This window comes from Lactuca saligna, chromosome 5 (genome assembly GCF_052625555.1).
Source record: "Lactuca saligna cultivar CGN05327 chromosome 5, ASM5262555v1, whole genome shotgun sequence".
Taxonomy (NCBI): Eukaryota; Viridiplantae; Streptophyta; class Magnoliopsida; order Asterales; family Asteraceae; genus Lactuca; species Lactuca saligna.
Genome location: NC_136421.1, coordinates 248,909,163 through 248,929,360, shown reverse-complemented (window position 1 = coordinate 248,929,360; position 20,198 = coordinate 248,909,163). Strand labels below are relative to the sequence as shown.

Below are 20,198 nucleotides of genomic sequence, written 5' to 3'. Positions count from 1 at the left end.
GTGCGATTAGGGCATAACGTAAGGGAGCAGGGTCGTTCTTTAAGCCTCATACCCACCACCGGAAGGGGCCTGCTAGGTTCCGCAGCCTCGACTTTGGAGAACACAATGGTTACCTCAAGGGTGTAATCACCGAAATCATCCACAATCCCGACCGTGGTGCTCCTCTGGCTCGCGTCTCATTATGTCATCCTTTCCTCTACAAGCGTTCGAGGTGAGGGGGAAAAGCCAAGTGGCTGCTGCCTCTTTTGATTTCCCCATGTTAAATTTGACTTGAGGCTTTTTTATGCTGACTGGTTGAGTTATTCTTCTGATTTTTCTGATCTTATTTGTGTCACTCTCTAAGTTAGCAATGGGTTTTGTCATGTGCCTGCCTCGTAGGATCAGCAACTATGGTATTTATTTATCATTAGAGTGATATTCATTATGATTGGATTTATATTCATTTGTGATTAATGGTATATATTCATTTATGAATAATTAATTATTTTTATTATAACTTTTGTTTATGTTGTATTCAAATGTGATTATAGAAAAATAGATATGTATTACATTGTAACTTGTTGTGTTATTATTTATGAATAGATGTGTAATCTAGATATAAATATCCAATATTTTTATTTATTTATGATTATAGTTGTATTGTAGTTTTTCTCTATAAATTATGTTATCTTCGTTTATTATTATAATTTAATTCATCTATTCATTCACGATTACAACAGATTCATATATGACTACAAATATGTTTTTATTTTTGTATGATTGCACATATTCGGTTGAAATGATTAATCTTTTTGATATATTGGTAAAAAATAAATAATAAAAAACATTTTTAATCATGGTAAAAACGTTTTTTTAATAATCTGATTGTTTAAAAATAGACGTGAAATTGGAGAAAAAAGATATTTTTTAAGAAAAAAAATTAAATTTTTTAGTTTTAATTTTTTTTGATAAAAATGTTTTTTTATATTTCATTAATAAGAAAAATAAAAAATCAAATATTTCCTTCTATTTTGGTAATTGATCCTAAATTTAAGGGAATTTGATTGAATTTATTTTATTTTAATTTAATTTAAATATACAATTACTAATATACCCTTATATATTGATTGGTCTAGAATTGTTCTCGCGTTCTCAACCTTTTAGGTGTTCTCATTTGATCCTTTCATATATATATATATATATATATATATATATATATATATATATATATATATATATATATATATATATATATATATATATATATATATATATATATATTCAGGTTCATTTAAGACCATTCTAATTTTGTGAGACCGTGAGATCAAATCTAAAAATAAGTTTAAAATGCAAAATAAATGGAAAAATCCAAAAATTCTTTTTTTAAATATTATTTTCGGAACTTGAATTAACTAAAAAAAATAAATAAATAAATAAAAATTCCGTTTTTTTTTTTGAAAAATAAGTGAAATATTCTAATTGGAATATTACACTGACATATTCTAAAAAATAATTTTAAAATGCAGGTTAAATGAAAAAATTCAAAAATTCTTTTTTTAAATATTATTTTCGGAACTTGAATTAACTAAAAAAAAATTTTAAAAATAAAAATAAATAAAAAAAATGCGTCATGGTTTTACAAATATAGGCCGTCTCACATGAACCTACCCTATATATATATATATATATATATATATATATATATATATATATATATATATTAAAATGAAACATAGGGTATGTGAGTATGATATATTTTAGCTAAGAGTGCATATGGTTATGCATAATGTACAACTATCTTAATGCGTTAATTATAAGTTTAATCCCTCAACTTTGTATAATCTCACTTGCACCCTTATATTTTTTTAAAAGGATATTTTCATACCTTTAATTTTTAAAATATCACTTTCACCCTTCTACCTTCAACTTTGTAAAATGTCATTTTCATTCTTTCATTTTATAAAGTTTCATGTTTATACCCCATCCTCATAGTATATATAGGGCGTGTTTGGCAAAAATATTGGTAACATGTAACAGGTAGCTCGTAGCGTTTTGTTTAACGCTACGTAAGATAGCTTTTAGATTTAAAAAATTTTGTTTAAACTAGGGATGAGCGTTGGAACCGGACCGGTTCGAAACCGGAACCAATATTACGATAGTATAAGAACCGGTAACCGGACCGCCGGTTCCGGTTCCGGTCCCGATTTTTCGGTTATTTTTTCAAACAAGAACTGGTTAAAAATGAGGTGAAAGTTAAAAAAAAAAAAAAAAAAAAAAAAAAAAAAACAAAAAAAAAAAAAAAAACAAATTTTCAATAATCAAGTTTAAAAAAAAAAACTTAATATTCAATAATCAAGTTTCAAAAAAACATAGTAGTTTTCAAAAAACAAACTCGTCTCCACATATCTATTTTAATACAATTCAATCAATCAAGTTTAAACCAAAACAATTCTTTCTAACTATCATCTACTTCTTCATTGGTCTCTTTCCCGTTGATCTATCATTGTGTAAAACTTCTTCAATCTCTATATAAAACATAGAAAAAAAAATATTGTTAGCATTTACTAAAATGTAAGGGCCAAAATAAAAATATGACAATGATTAAAATTACAAAATACCCATAGTCACTTCATAGTCATTTAAAATGTCGTACACATTGTTTGTTATAGGTTTTCTACTCTTTCTAACCCAATCTTGGGTACACAACAAAGCTTCAACTATCACATTCGACAAGTTAGCATGATAGTCGGTTAAAACTCTACAACTTGTGCTAAAGGCAAACTCCGATGCTACAGTTGAGATTTGTATCCCCAAAATATCTATTAAAAAATAAATTATTGTTAAATGTAACATCATTAATTATTAATAGAAATATGAAATAGTAAAAAAAAAAAGTCAATACCTTTTGCTATTCGAGCAACTATAGGGAATCTTAACCCGTTAAGCTTCCACAAACTTAGGATATCAAAACTTTTGTTGTGCGTAACTCGGGGCTCTTTCAAATATATAATTAATTAATTTTCCACCGCATCCGAATTATCGCCTCCAATATTAAGGAAGTTGTCGAAAAAGTCGTTATCATCATCACAATCAATGACTTGTTGAGAACTTTGTTGTTGAAAAGACCCGCCCATGTCGTATTTTTTCAAGTAGGTCTTAAAATTTTTCCCAATCTTCCTCTAAAACCTCATAAAGCATTTCATATGCTTTCAATTCTATGTCCGATTTTGATAATGTTTCATCATTGGAACCAATCATTTTTTTAAAAATATACAACAATAATTGAGACTTCATTGTATGATCTAGCAAGATCGCAAAGCAAACATAATCACTCATCTTTGCATAGTTGCCCCAATATTTGTTATATTTGTCCTTCATATCGGGATCAAATGAACATAGTTGACTTTGGTTGACCATTTTTAAGATGTAGGTTCACATCTAAGATTTCCAGGATTAATCGATGGACTAAATGATTTGTTGAAGCCGAAACGTTCTCCGTTTTTATCTTAAACTTTTCAAGAAAATCCACCATCTCTTTTATCATCTCGAAGTCCAAACGATCGGGTACTCTTTATAGATCCTTCTCATACAAATTTTCTATCAAAATTCAAAAATAAAAACCAATTAAACTTTCATATATAAAAAAATGAAAAAAAAAAATGTTGCATTGATATGCTATCTTTCCAAGCTTTTATCTAATTCAATATTTAACCAAAATATGATTTTTAAAATTCTAAACTGGAGTATAAACACTAAGCTACATGTTGAAAAAAAAAATCAAGTGATTCCGACTTCATATGAGTGACTTATGTTATTTTAAAAACCGGAACACAATAATAAAATGTGCTGAAACAGAAAAAATGTTGCATTGATATGTTGTCTTTCCAGGCTTGTATCTAATTTAATATTTAACCAAAATATGATTTGTAAAAGTCTAAACTGAAGTATAAACATTAAGCTATATGTTGAAAAAAATCAAGTGATTCCAACTTCATATGAGTGAGTTATGCTATTTTAAAAAGCAGGATACAATAATAAAATGTGCTGAAACAGAAAAAAAAAATGTTGCATTGATATGATGTCTTTCCATGCTTGTATCTAATTCAGTATTTAACCAAAATATGATTTCCAAAAGTCTAAACTGAAGTATAAACATTAAGCTACATGTTGAAAAAAAATTCAAGTGATTCCGATTTCATATGAGTGAGTTATGTTATTTTAAAAATCGGGACACTAATAAAATGTGCTGAAAAAAAAAGTAATACCTTTGATGCCAAATTCCACAAAATCTTCCCATAACTCGTAGGCGGTTTTCAACAACTCAAATTTTGAGTTCCATCGGGTTGGAGAGTCGCCACACAAAAAGTTCTTTGTTTCCAACCCCACATCTTTGATGACTTTTTTAAACTTCTTAATCCTTTGTGTTGAACCTCTAATATACTTCACCAACTTTTGTACACATTCCACATGATAGTTATGGTATTTTAACCCAACCTTCACGATAAGGTTTAGGATGTGAGCAATACACCGTATGTGGAAAAGTTTTCACCCATCGTAAATCGTAGGAAACATTTTAACCAAAAATTCGATTGTCATGTCGTTACATGTGGCATTATTGACGGTCATTGACATAATATTTTTCATACCCCACCCATGTATGCATGCTGCTAACTCTCGTCCAATTTCCCCAACTTTATGTCTATCTATCTCCTTAAAATTGACGACTCTTGTGCATGACCCACTCGTCATCAATACAATGGGCCGTGACAACCATGTAATTGACCTTTTTACAAGAGGATGTCCAAGTGTTGGTTGTCAAGTGTATAACGGTGTTTGCATTACTAAAATACTTGAACACTTTATTCCTCTCATCTAAGTAAAACTTGCCTATGTATCGGGAAATTTTATGTCTAGAAGGCAAGATCACCCTACCATTAAGCGTGTTAGTATATTCAATAAATGCTTCATTTTCAACATACTTGAATGATAGTTCACCAACGGTAAAAAGGCCTAGTAATGCTCGTTTGATCCTAGCGTCATCATGTTTTCGTGTTTGTACACTAGTCTCACCATTTGGCTCCTTCTTAAAATTCATTTTGACTTGCTTTTTATCATTCTTTTCTTTGTTGTTCGGGTTTAACTTGCAATTCCTCCAATCTTTGTTCATATTAGATGTCTCGTTTCGGTTCGTATTGGTTTTAAGTACCGTTTGACAATGAATACATTCCACACTTTTTCTTTCAACACCATCATCCTCTATAATACACATCGCTCGAACGCTACCCAACAATGAGTGGTTCCTTTACCATTATTCATTGCTATTTCTCGTTTGCTAGTAATTGGTTTTGGCACGCCTCCATTCATTTTTTGTTTCTTAGGATTTGGTTTTGGCACATCTTCTTTTTCGGATCCGTCACTATTATCAAGTTTTCATGTAGTAATATACACATAGACAATGCATGTATAGAGGTTTTAAAGAGGCACTATACATAAGGCATGTACATACCAATTACTTAGATAGGTTCAATTTTTTTCCAAAGCTAAAATCAAACCGTTTATCTATTCATTAATATTATTTACTAGAATTGAAGCCATAAAAGAAGAAAAACCAAATTTTAAAACAAAACAAATACTTACTTGAGTTTTATCCAATTCTGTATTAACCCAATTACTTTGAGCTTGACTTCACCATTGTTGATATTTGTTGAACCGATCGTGATTAACCAAGGCGTAAGCAAGAACCGAGAGTCGAGATTAGGGATGAGTTGTTTCCTGGTGATTGCTAATTTCGTGAACAGTGAACTTGAATCCGTAATCGTCGATTACCTAAGGCCCAAGCAATAATTGATAGACTCGAATCTGTGATCGTGATTAATTACACTCGATCGTGATTTTTTTTGCCTCACTAAATGCGGATTTGCATTGTAATGGTTGAGTGGTCGACCCTTTTTCTTAGGTAATTTAGGAATAGATTTGGTTAGTTATGATTTAAGATAATCATAAAATATTTTTAAAAAAGATTTGCAATGTTTTTTTGTCTTTTAAACTTTCGGACCGGTTCCGGTTTTTTGTGGAACCGAACTGGGTTTGGAACCAGGACCGGTTTTGTTAAAACTAAAGAACTGCTAACTGAACCGCTATATTAAATCATAACCGGTTCGGTTTGGTTCCGGTTCCAGTGGTTTCAACATTCATTCCTAGTTTAAATTAAAAATCAAAAGTTTATAGTATCAAACAAAATTTTTTGTTCAAAACATAGCGTTTTGTCAAACGCTCTGTGTCAAATACATTCATAATATTATTATTCCTCCTTTACTTTTCTAATTCGTAACATTTTACATGAGCTCAATTACTAGTTATCTAGTTCTTTACTATGTTACAAAAAAAAAAAAAAAAAAAAAAAAAAAAATTCTTGGACCGTTTTCTTAAGGTTTATGAATCCTCCGATTCTCTTAGCGACTGTGGGCAAGCCCAACATGCAATGTGTCAACTATGTTTCACATCACAAACTTCGTTATATGCGCCTTTTAAAATCATTTTCCATTATGACCCTTTAAGTAGAAATAAAAAAATAAAAAATAAAAAAGTAACTAACATTTAATCTCCATTTTCCTGCTCATGACAATAAAAAAAAATAAAAATAGTATTCCATACCAACTACTTTTAAATAAGTTGTTACGACAACAATATTTGCACCGACGCAAGTTATCATATTTGTACATCTTTCATATCATCTTTATTCTAATAAATAAATACTTTTAAACTACTTTTGATAATTGTTATTTTAATACAATTTTTCATTAATATTATATGATGTGATATATTAGATAATTCATTTCAAAATTCAAATTTATATTTTCTAATTATATGTTAAATTTGAAATTATAATAACTTTAAAATTTTGATATATCTCTTAATTAATAATTTATTTAAAATAATAGATTAATAATTATAAATTTTTATTATAAAAGTTTAACTAATTTTTTAACCGTGATTCCTACGGGTTATAAACTAGTATTAACATATTTGATAGGGATAATTACTTAGGAAACCATTGAAATTTTAAATTTGTTCAAAAAACATCATTTAAATATTACATGTTTAAAAAACACCATCAAACTAAGATATATGTTCAAAAAACACCATCAAATTAAGACATATGTTCAAAAAACACCAACAAAGTACAGATTTTGTTCAAAAAACACAATCTCTATTGTTTGGGGTAACTTACATGTTTAGCTCATATCTTTTTTTCCTAACTCGGACGGTCCATACCGTTCATGTTGATTTTGCCATTGGACCATGATCAAATTAAAAGACTAATATACACTTATTAGTTTTATTTAACAGTTATTTTTATTACTTGTTAGTTATTTCTACAATTGATATATTTATAATAAATAATAACATAAATTGTATAAGTAATTAATAAATAATAAAAATAATGTTAAATGAAAGCAATAAGGGTATATTAGTCTTTTAACTCGATTAGGGGCCTTAAATCGAAGCAAATTTAAATTAAAGGGACCGTCCGAGTTACGTAAGAAACGTTAGGAACAAAATATGTAAGTTACCAGAAACCATAGATATGGTGTTTTTTGAACAGAACATGTATTTCGTTGGTGTTTTTGAACATATATCTTAGTTTGATGATGTTTTTTGAACATATAATATTTGAATGGTTTTTTTGAATGAATTTGAAACTTCGATTGTCTTCTAACTCATTTTCCCTATTTGATATCCTCTCTAATAATAATCATTTCTAATAAATGAATGAGTTTTTTTTCCCACTTATCACACTCTAATTCAATTTGCCAAATATCATTTTTTGGTTATTTTGAATTAATTTTTTTCCATATGTCATTTTATAAGTTTTTCTATTTTATTAAATTTCACATAATATTTTAATTTAATAAGTATAATAAATGTAGGAATAAATCGATATCAATTTCATTAATGAACTTATATTTTAATTTCAAAATCCCTGAAATTAAAGCTCATTAGCTTCTTTTATTTATTTAAATTATTTGTTTAAATTTAAAAGATACAAAAACATTTCCATTATAATAATTAATTATTTTTCGTATTTTCTTATAAATTCAAAGTTTTCAAATATTTGACCTTTATATTTAACTTTTTTAAAATTTACTCATGTAATACATGAGTCATTTATATTTATCTTTTTTTTTTTTAAATTAACTAATGTAATACATGGCTTTCACAACTAGATTGTACAATAATTTAAGTTAGATGATCACATTAATAATTAATTATCTAGGTTCTCAAATATTTTGATTTTTATATTTAACATTTAAAAAAAAAAATAACCAATGTAATACATGAGTCTTTTATATTTAACTTTTTTTTTTTTTTAATTTACCCATATAATACATGAATTTCACAACTAATTTATACAAATAATTAATTCTCAGGTGGTCATGTTTTGTTTTCTCGGCCTATAGTCGTTGGGACATAACAATTAACTTGAAGTCGTAATGAAGCTTTGAGAAGTGAGCATAACAAAACGGTGAATTATTTTCTTCTCCTTCATCAATTAAGCAGGCGATTACGAGTAAACCTCATGTGGCGTTCGATGCGGTGATAGTGATGTACCGATGACTCAAGACAATTGCATGCACTGAAGTGCTTCATCTAGCTACATACATTTATTTAACTCTTATATTTGCAAATACAAACTAATTTGTACTCACTAACCTTATGAGTTTAATACTTGTTCTTTGTCGACATTTCTATGCATAATGCATGGTTATAGTAGATCTTATAATTAAGTTAAAAGGATTTTTATTCACGTGAACACTTTTTTACGCGTCTGTTGTCAATTGATCACAAAACTCGCATATAATTTGTCAAAAACTAATCTCAAAAAGTAAAATACTTTGTTTAGAAAGAGAGGTTGCATATATATATGCAAAACTCAAGTGAATGTTCGCAGCGTATTTAGACCGAGTTCAAAAGTTGACTACAAAACAAAAATTATCTATAGCCAGAGAGCATTATATCTATATATGACCACATTCTGATTACGTTGAATTAAAACTGGGAATCTACCTTACATTTACATACAAAGAAGAGAATAGATGATACCTATCCACGCTGTCGTCACCACCCATTCCAATTCAATCTGTTCACAATCAGAATTGGCAAAGCTCTTCTTATATCCTTCTCCTCCTTCTTTTGCTGCAGCAGATGCCGATGCAGAATTCGATGCTGATGATGCTGATGTTGTTGGGGCTGGAGCAGGACTAGATTCTCGTGGGTCACAGTCTCCAAATGTCATCTTTGCCTAAATATCAATAATAATTACTGTACGTTAAATATCAATTATATTATTACGCTAATTATTTTTTACTGATTAATTAATTAATGTTACATACCCTGCATGAGTCAATGTTGTTACATCCACAAACTAGGTGCCCATTAGCGAAATCTACAGCAGCAGGGGCACCTCCACCATCACTCCTCTGAAAAATTCCATTACATATAAAAGCACGTGTAAAACTCAAGATTTCGTAATTAGCACGTGTAAAAGTCAATGTGGTGAATGAATAGAACAAATACCTTGTAAAAGTCAACAGCGATGAAATTAGGCCATCGTTTGCCAGCAGCATCATGGCAAGTATTCATCATGGTTATTAATGGGGCTGAATTTTGCTTACAAGCTTCGATAAAATCTGGGGTGTCTGGGAAGTGATTCAACAAAACCAGAGATCTTGTTTTACTGTTCATGACTGCTGACTCAGCACGACTCGGGCAAGACCCGTTTTTCATCCCGTCCGTACCATCTGCTAATTTTTAGAGTTGATTTAGAAAAAAAAAATCCAAACGGAATTAATTAGATCAAAGTTGAGAGATTAAAACAAAACTTACATTGATTTTCAACCACGTATCTCCATATATATGCAATTCCTTCGGAGGCTTCTTTGGAGGATTTAGAAGTGAATACTACCAACCGTTGATTCTGCTGGATCATGGAATCAAGGGTGGGCCAATTACTACCGTTGCTTGGCATTCGAGCTACTGGAAACCAGAACTTGCCCAGGCCTGAAGCTTTGAAGATCTTGGTTAGACCACTTTGAGAGGTGACGTAGTCTTCTATGAATATGGTGATGATTTCTGTAGGATTTGCTTCTAGGAATTCTTCAACCTCTTTCAGAACATTGATAGCAGGTTGCTGATGAAATCAAAGATGATAATCCAATAATATCAAACACACCTTATGGTTTAGTGTTCATAAATGGCTTAACTGAACTAAACTAAACTGGCATAGATCAAAGATTGATTAATTTTACAGCAGAAAAGGTACTTACAAATGCTGTGTAGTTGTAGCACTTCCCATGAAAGGAGTGACATAACCAGATATCGTTCTCAAATTCATACATATCCAGCATCAGACCTCTCACGCCATTCTGCAGAAACAGTAAGCAAAAATCCTTATGATGTCTTAAACTTAATAATACAGAGTATAGGATGTAAGGAATGAGATGGTTAATGCATATACAACAATTTAATCCAACTGGTATAGTTTTTTAGTTTTTTAACTTAATCAAACATGAATTCTCGATTGAAGTCTCAGTGCATTCATCATTTAAGAAAATAGTAGGTTTTGACCTTCATCAAGTCTACAGATAAGTGGTGCTCGAAAAAATATGCAGGTAGGCATGAGAGATTGCTACTTTCATAGTGTTATCCATGCTTTACAAGGCAAAATTTCAACACTCCCTTGTAGAAGGATGTTTTTGCAACCCAGATTTCTATACTAAAAAGCTGTCAAGCAAGCAATCGTGGCTGAAAAAAGAGATCAAGTTAAGGGGAAGCAAATTCTGAATATGAATCAACATAGATTCCATTGGAATTTCATGACCACAATGTTTCTATTTACAGTTGCTGCTGAAATTTTTGTTTCCGTTCTGCCAGTTTCAAGTTCACTATTACTGTATTGGACGTTACAAAAACTATAGCTTATTTTTGGAACATAGAGAGCATTAAGTATCAAATCGAATGCATTTGTTCGTTGAGATAAGTAATCAATCATACGTTACGAAGAGAAATCAACTAAACAATACCAATTTAACGCCGAATTGAGATTTTAACACTCTGCACAGTAGAGAGAGAGAGAGAGAGAGGCATACGTTCAGCTGAGCAGTAATTGAATCCTGCTGGTTCACTGGAGCTAGAAGAACAGAGCCTGTATCTGACTTGTGTCCCATTCTAGCGAACGCATTGTGAGTCGTTAACCACGAGTAGCGATTGAACGGCAATCCTCTCACCTAAAACAAGTCTCGATCACATCACACACATCCATGATCCTTCGTTTTCACACTTAAACAATACGATAAAGTATACCTTACGAACAGGACTATGAGGCTGGACGCGAATACAACGGGGCGGAACACTGACGTTTCCGGTGCAAGTTCCACATTGCGATCCACTGTCACAGCTCTTGTCGTTGATGCAAGTCTGTTTTTCCTGTAAGGTTCAAATAAAAGTTAATTAATCCTATTAAATTGCTATAAACAGATCTCAGAACTAAAAAACAACAAAAATGAACTCATTCATCGATCAATAATTTGCAAAGTACCTTGAATCCTGAAGACAAAGTGAATAGAAAAGCTGCAGTGAAAAGAGTTGCGAAGAACACATTCGGCACGAGTTTGATCCTCTGAAAACAATCAAGTGCTTGTTTCAGTTCATTATTGATGAATCGAAGAAAAATAACAGAGAGAGATAGAGAGGGAAGGAGAGAACGGTTACCTCCATTAATGGTTTTAGGAGAGGAAGTCGACGAGAGTCTAGTGAGTGAGAGAGAATGTATCTGTGTAATAAGTTTGTTTGAATTCCGGTTCAGGCTGTGGGAGAGAGAGCGAGAGATGCTTTTTCAGTCCCGCGCCACGTCTAACAACCTCTTCTTGTGCTCCTTCTCGTTTCTGTTTGTTGGGAAATGATTATTATTATCTCGCTGAATTTAGGAGAATGTAGTCGAAAAACAATTCAAAAGTCATTTGTGTAATCGGTTTTTATCAACATTAAATAAATGTAATCCAAATTAACTAAAAGGACTATAATCCAGTATTTATATCTGTTTAATGATTAAATAAAAAATGTTAAGTGTAGTGATCAAATATTTTTTTTTAAAAAAAAGTTATAACAAAAGCGGAAGTAAACTTAGTAGACTTATTAAAATGGAAATTTTGAAGGTTACATACATCAAAATGACGACTATTCTTCTATAACAAGTCAACGAATCGTGTATCGAAGACAATGATTTTAATCGATAACGGATTCGTGAATTGTGAGGTTACTTGTAATGACCAAAAAAAAAAAAAATACTGGTTAAATTCATTCATGAATTTGTGAATATGTTTATGCTCATGATTTTTTTCGCGGTGTGATAATTTTCTCAATAGTATACATTTAACAGGCTTTATTTCCCTACAAAAATCACATTGTTTAAGGTTTTTTATAACTCGTTTAAAATTAAAATGAAGAAGATGATGGTCACAAGTATCCCTTGGTTAAAGGTTTATTTATTTATTTATTTTATAAATTGGATAAAATCAAAAACAAAAAATATTAATTATTTCAGATTGTATGTTCTTTGAGATTGAAAAAAATGGTAAAACAAGGAGAGAGAGAGAGAGAGAGAGAGAGAGAGAGAGAGAGAGAGAGAGAGAGAGAGAGAGAGAGAGAGAGAGAGAGAGAGTGATGACAATCTTCACGTTATAAGAGTTTGTGTTTAATGAGAAGATGGTTATAACACTCAAAAATCACAAAAATTTAAATTTTCAAAAAAAAAAAAAAAAATCAATCATTCATCATTATTATTTACAAAATAATCATTGTTTTCAAAGTATTATTTCAAATCAGAGTTTTCTCCAAGGTCCAGTGACAAAACAGAAAGTTGTGTAAGATCACACATTCGCATTCTCATGATTATCAGAAGTACCTAAAACCACAAATTAAAACTGTAAACCAAAGCTTAGTGAGTTCCCCTAAAGTACCACCACACAAATATATAATTAAACAGATAACGGGTCCACAACCTCCTGGTTGGATTACCCCCAGCCCACAACCTTACGGTTAGAATGCCCAATACATAACAAGTCCACAACCTTTTGGTTGGATTACCCCAAACCCACAATCTTCCGGTTGGAATGCCTTGACTCACAACTTTACGATTGGAATACTCTGATCTATTGACTTATAGCACAAAGCAGTACAGTCTCAACCCCACCATACCATGTCGACATGCACATAACAATTAACATATAACCTACAAAAAATAATCATATAACCAATTAACAGTCTAGCAGGTAGATCTAGCAATTGCTATTGTATAACAACAACCTAGATACCATGATACATAACTAAAAGGGGATAACTACAGTAAAATCTCAATATTTTGGCAAAAGTTTTAAAAAAGTTCTAAAAAAATTTTTGATTAAAAAAACCCAAAAAACCGGATAATTCATTTAGTTTAGTCTTTTTTGACATTTTCAGCAGATCACCCATGCCACATGGCATGACAACTAGACAGGTGCTGATGTGGGTGTTGACATGGCATACCACATCAGCGAATTACTCTTAAACATGAAAAAAAAAAAAAACCCAACCACAACGAACCCACAACCTCTCAAACACAAACCAACCACCTTTCCACTAGGTTGCACGACATTTTGTGTTTTTACCCCTCAAAATTGGAATAAAACCTTTTAAACGCATAACTCTTAATTACAATTATTATAATTATAACTATAATTATTATTATTATTATTATTATTATTATTTATAAAACGTAAATACTTTTAATATTTTATATATAAAAAAATATATAAAATGCATAAAAAAGATATTTAATATACATAAAAATTATATATATATATATATATATATATATATATATATATATATATATATATATATAAAACATAAAAAATACGTAAAAAAATATACGTCATATACACATACTTAGAAGGTTTTTCGTAAAAAAAATACATAAAAATTATGCATGTGTAGAAATATATAAAATGAATAAAAAATATTTAATATAAATAAAAATATATAAAAATACATATAAATACGTAAAAAAAACTTTATATATTTAACATATTTTTTATGAAATATTAAAATTATTTATGTTTTGTATATAATAATAATATTAATAATAATTATTATAATTTTAATAATAATAATAATAATTTTAATAATAATAATAATTGTAATTAAGACTTATGCGTTTAAAAGTTTATATTCCAATTTTGAGTAGTAAAAACACAAAATTTCATGTAGCCTAATGCAAGGATAGTTGGTTTGTGTTTGGGAGGTTGTGGTTTCGAATCCCATTTCCTCCAAAAACTTGTATTTTTTCATAGTAAAGAGTAATTTGCTGATGTGGGTGCTGAATGAATTATCCGGTTTTTTGGACTTTTTTATTCAAAAAAAAATTAGGATTTTTTCAAAAATTTGCCAAAATACTGAAACTTTACTGTAGTTATCCCTAACTAAAAGGGGCAGACATTAGTGCATTCGACCCACTGGAAAGTAAGTTACTGCTCTAAATACCGACTTTGGTCATCGATCTGCGGATGATAAGCAGTGCTGAAATGTAGTCTCCTACCCAGTTCCTCTGTAACACACCGACTCCCAGGTATAAATTTTAAAGCATTATGTACATGTTTATGGACCTACTAGATGAGTTGGTTTCCCCAACTCGTCATGTAGAGGCGGGTTAGCCCGCGTGGATTATTGGACCTACTCGACAAGTCGGAGGACCCTGACTCGACGAGTAGGAACTGGAAAATGGAATCCTAATTTTTAGGGTTTGCACCATATTTAAAGGACCTTAAGTCCTTACCTCTAGCCCCTTACCACCTTTCGACAGCCAGAATAAACCCTAATCCGTCTAACCTTGTTCTTGAGTGTTTGAGAGGCTAAAGTGTGCTTTTGGTGCTTTTGATTGAAGAAGCTTAGGTGCTGTTTGATTTTCTGAAGCAAAAATTCATAAAGTCTGAGGACCACCTCTGTCACCCTCTGTAGTAAAAGAGGTGGACCAAACGGCTGCAGACTGTAATAAGAAGCGTGTTTGTTTTTTGAACATCTGCATATTGTTGCAGATATTAAAAAAATTTAAATAAACTAATTTTATAAACCAAAAATAGTTTTTTAATATGTAAAATTTAATAATGTATAACATTTCGGTAAAAATTAATGATATTTCAGTAAAAAATAATGATATTTCAACAAAAAATAAAGATATTTTAGTAAAAAAAATAATGATATTTTATCAAGAAATTATCATTATTGAATATAAAAAACGAAAAAAAAATTTAACAAGAATAAACGGAAAAAAAAAACAAAAAAAAATATGAAATAAAATTTTAACAAAATTATAATCAAAATTTCAGCAATAAAAAGAAGAAGAAGCGGTTGGAAGTGGTAGTACAAGTGATGTGCCAAACAGAGCACGCGCAAAGGTTTTTGACTCATATAAAAAACAAACAGTTGCGAGATGAAAAGTGTTGCGCGTGTGCAGCGTCGCGCAACAATTAGAGGTTTGAAGAGGTTTTTGCCAAAAAACAAACAACACCTTAGAGTTTTAAAAGCTTGGAACAAGAAGAAGAGGATAGATCCAATATCTACATTTTCTTGGGTTGCATTTAAAGGTAAAAAGCCTGTACCGTGGTCTTCCATGTAGTAGATCCCTTCTTAAGTGAGAATATGGGTATTTTGGTGCAAAAATGGAGTGATTTTCTGATTTGAGCTTGTCACAAGTGCATAGTTTCAGATCTAGAGTCCTCTAGCCCTTTATGAACACAAAGCCTCAAGCTTTATGAGGCTTTGGCTCTCCTTTATGTCCAAAACCTTCTTCTAAGGCTAGTTATAAGTGTTTTAGCTCCATGTAGTTTGCATGGACGTAAAGTTAACAACTTTATGTGATAATCACATCCTAGGAGCCTAGATCTACAGCTTGTAGCTTTGGTTTCACAAAAAAAGCCTTTGTATCTGATGAAGATTGGTTGTTGTTAGCTTCTGCATGGACTCGGAGAGTCAGTGAGACAACTCGACGAGTCAGTTAGGGTTTTCCCGACTTTTGGACACACATGGACTCGACGAGTTGTTTGGAAACTCGGCGAGTCAACCAGGGTTTTCACGATTTCTCGAGTTCTGGAAGGACTCGACGAGTCAGTGAGCTGCACTCAACGAGTTGGGTCATCATGGACTGTTGTCCTTGATCATTGACTTTGACTTTGACCGAGGGTTGACCACTTTGACTTCTGGGGGTATTTTAGTAAATTAGGAATTTATGGAAGTGGTTTTATGGTGAATATAGGTGGTGGAGATCGTGGCTGCGATTCGAGAGTTTGATCTTATCACTAGAGTTTGACATTTGTCAGGTGAGTTTTCCTCACTATACTTAGGGGTCGGAGGCACAAGGTCGGCCCACTGGATCTGATATCCTAGTAGTTGATGATATTTTGAGTATGAGATAGTTATGCATGCTAGTTTCCTATGCTAGTTTGGTAGATCTGTAGGACTACCTATGTTACTATTTGATTATCCGTATATGCATTTAGTTGTTATATGTCGACATGTTGTGAAGGTAGGGTTGAGGTTGCACTGCTTCGTGCGGTGACCAACAAACCCTGGAGTATGCCTGATATGAGCTGAGGGATGGGAGAGTATGCCAGACTCATACTGAGGACTCCTAGGCATTCTAGTTGCAAGCTGAGGGCCAGTAGAGCATGCCAAACTCGCAGTGAGGGCTTATCAGTTATATTCCAGTTTTAGGACTGAAGGGGGCAAGCCAGTCATAAGTTGTGGGCGATGTGAGCTGTGGGCCTGAAAGGCAAGCCAGACTCGCACTGAGGGCTCAGGGGTAATCCAGTATGTAGAGTTGTGGACCCATTACATGTTGTTATTATGTGTATTATTTTTCATGTATCGGTATTTTGGGGGAACTCACTGAGCTTCGGGCTTACAGTTTCAGTTTTGGTTTCAGGTACTTCGGATGATCGCAGGAAGGCAAAGGCGTGATCGTACAGCTCCTCACATTTTATGACTTTGTTTTTGGGATACTGTGATATGAAACTATTTTGAAAACAAATTTGTAATAATTGTTGGTTTTTGAATGATTTAAAAAGTTTCAAATTGGCATGATTTTTATGGATGTTACATCCTCATGGAACTCTTGCCAGAATCGAGAGGTGAACCGAACATCTCATTCTGATACAATGGAGACTAGAACCCCATGGAGAGAAACAATCTCCCAGACATACACATCGGCCAACTTTTCGGCCGAGGAGCTCTCCCGGATGGCCAAAAAGTGGGAAATATTGATCAATCGATCCATGATGACCCATATAGCATCAAAAGCCTTGGCAGTCTTTGGTAGCTTGGTGATTGATATGTGCACATCTATACATATAATTGTACATCATATCTTAATATTTTTAATTACTTTTTTTACCCTTTATAGAACAAAAGGTACTTAATTTGTTATATATTGTGTTGTAGGGGTAAAAGATGTGCTTGGAGCAGAAAGAAAGTTGGAAAGTGGAAGATAAGGAATTTGATTAAAGATTATTAAATGAAGAAAAATACATCCAACATGTCATGGTGACATCACCACGACGTGGTATTTTGACCTTTCCTGATTGACTTCTAAGACTTTTTGGATACGAGATAATCACGAAGACCACAACATGGTGGCCTCACCACGACGTGGTGGTCTGTTTTTGGGAAAGTATAAATAGATTTACTTGACTATTTTTGGTTTGATTTATGGTTGGATTAAGTTTTTATTGGTTATTTGTTTAATTAGCTTATTAAAGAACCTCTTGTGATTATGGTAACCGCTTTATCTATTTATTGCCAACTTTAATTAAGTTTGTATGACCAACTTTCTTAATTGAGCTTGAATCTTATGATCTTTGTGGACAACAAAAATTCTAGGACTATAGTTTTGACTAAAACCTAGGGTTAAGTGGGTAAATAATTGTAGGAGCTAATATATGATGACCTATCATGTATTGAATTGAATCAGTAACCAATTTGATCAATCTATTATAAGTCTAATTTAACTCGAACCGAACACCAGTACACTTGTTAGTTTATCTGCCTGATCACTGTATGAATGAACTTGTTTGCTAAAGGATTAAGTTAGTGAATATTAACTTGGTCATCTTAGGAATCAGTAACAAATTGAACATTAATTCATTGCACTTCCATAAATCAACCATAATATTGAGTAAATTGAAGCTAAACGAAAGCTCTCAAATAACTTGGTTTAAATCGTTTCTCTTTGTTCCTTGCTTTAGTTTGATAATTGCCTTAGTTAATTGTTAGTTTAGATTAGTTAATTAAGTTTCTAGTCTTGCAAAACTAGAGAAAAAATCATTTTACTAATTTTCTTAGTAATTTGGTTAGTAGTAGGTAAAAAACATCTAAAAATATCGTTCCTTGTGTTCGATACTTGTCTATTGTGTTATACTATTTGCCATAATGTACACTGCCTTAAGTAGAAAGTAGTTACATTGGTAGGATAACTATTGCATAATTATTTTTCATATCAAGTTTTTAGCACCGTTTCCAGGGAACGATCCAATATTAGTTATTTTAAATCTATAATTTTATTCATATTTTTCTGTTTTTTTGTTTGTAATTTTCGTTTTAGGCTTTTCTTCCTTTTAACCCACCACGTCGTGGTGACGTAACAGTAAAATTTTATTTTTTGTTTTTGTTCTTTTTACACGTTTTGTTTGTTTCTTTTGCAGAAGTACATGACCAGAGGATCTAACGCACCTCTGATTCAACCACTTGAAGACACGGAGTCCGTTTTCACAAAAACACGGATAAAACTGTAGAAGATTTTGACACGCCTAAGAAATCACCTTTTAAGAGTCTCAAATCGGTTTTTAGTAAGTAGAAGGGAAAGCAAGTGGGAGAATCTAGCAAGGCACCGAAAGACGAAAACACTTACGAAACAGAAGAGGAAGAAAGCGACGACGAATTGGAAAAAGGTAGCAATCAAGAAAGCGAACCCAAGCACATCATGATATACATTGCCGACATTTCCATGGAGGCATACAAGAAAAGAATACATGATGACACCGGACCTAGCCTTGTGCAACCCACCATACCAGCCACTTCCACATTTGAACTCAAGGGGCACATCCTAGCTGAACTAAAGGAGATTCCATTAAGTGGAAAAGATCATGAAGATGCCTACAAGCATCTTAATGAAGTCAACGGCATCGCTGACTACTTCAACATTCCAAATATTCCACGAGAGACGGTGTTGTTGCAAATGCTTCCGGTCACTTTCAAGGGATTTGCAAAGGATTGGCTAAAGGCACTTCCACCAGGTGTGATCACTACATAGGCAAAAATGTGTGAGGAATTTTTGGAGTAGTTTTGCCCACCATCCATGCTGGCTAAGCTCAAAAGGCTATTGCTAACTTTGAACAACAATTGGGGGAGTCGATGTTTGAAGCATGGGAGCACTACAAGGGTCTACTTAGAAATTACCCCCAAAACAATCTTAATGTGTAACAAGAAGTTTCTATCTTTTATGATGGGGTGAATGTCACAACTAGGCAACTCCTTGATTCTCAAGGCCCTTTAACAAAGAAAAATCTCGTGGAAATCAAAGAGATCATTGAAAAATTCTCTAAACACTCTAGAGATTACTATAGCCCACAAAATGATGTGACAAGGGGATCAACTAATTCTGCTTCGGAAGACATGGCGTCGATTTTGGTAATGTTGCAAAACATGGATAAAAGGATGACTAAGATGGATCAAACAATCTGTGCAATAAGAGTTGGGTGTGAAAACTGTAACGGTCCACATTTGACTAAGGATTGTGATCTTGATGAAAATGGAAACCAAAATGTTCAAGCTTTCTATTCGAGTGGTGATCGTTATGATAAAGATTGGAGAAAACCAAAGAAGAAGTGGTTGCCTTATGATGAGTATAAGAAATCCAAGGAGGAAAAGTATGAACCAAAAGGAAGAGGCTTTTATAAAAAAGTAGAACCACCTCTTGAAAAGGAATCTGATTTCAAGACAATGCTTACCCGTTTTGCAGTCGCATCTGAAAAAAGGCACCAGGAAACTGAAGTAGCAATTCGAGAATAGCAAGTTTTAATGAAAGATCAGCAAGTTTTACTAAGAAATCAGCAAGCTTCAATCATTGATAA

The 20,198-nt window shown here is 32.1% G+C and overlaps 1 protein-coding gene and 1 non-coding gene across 2 annotated transcripts; both read right to left on the bottom strand.

Moving 5' to 3' along the window:
- Positions 1 to 8,930: 8,930 nt before the first annotated feature.
- Positions 8,931 to 11,895, bottom strand: LOC144997338 (PI-PLC X domain-containing protein At5g67130-like). The gene is made up of 9 exons (XM_078957218.1): positions 11,752 to 11,895; positions 11,579 to 11,659; positions 11,344 to 11,466; positions 11,130 to 11,267; positions 10,308 to 10,406; positions 9,868 to 10,171; positions 9,559 to 9,782; positions 9,375 to 9,461; positions 8,931 to 9,283 (listed from the first exon to the last, which is right to left on the bottom strand). The coding sequence occupies exons 1-9, from the start codon at positions 11,755 to 11,757 to the stop codon at positions 9,056 to 9,058; spliced, it is 1,290 nt and encodes a 429-aa protein (XP_078813344.1). The 5' UTR covers positions 11,758 to 11,895; the 3' UTR covers positions 8,931 to 9,055.
- A 7,537-nt stretch (positions 11,896 to 19,432) lies between these two features.
- Positions 19,433 to 19,538, bottom strand: LOC144999277 (small nucleolar RNA R71). Its single transcript, XR_013660791.1, has one exon. It is a non-coding gene; the product is annotated as a small nucleolar RNA R71 (small nucleolar RNA).
- Positions 19,539 to 20,198: the final 660 nt, after the last annotated feature.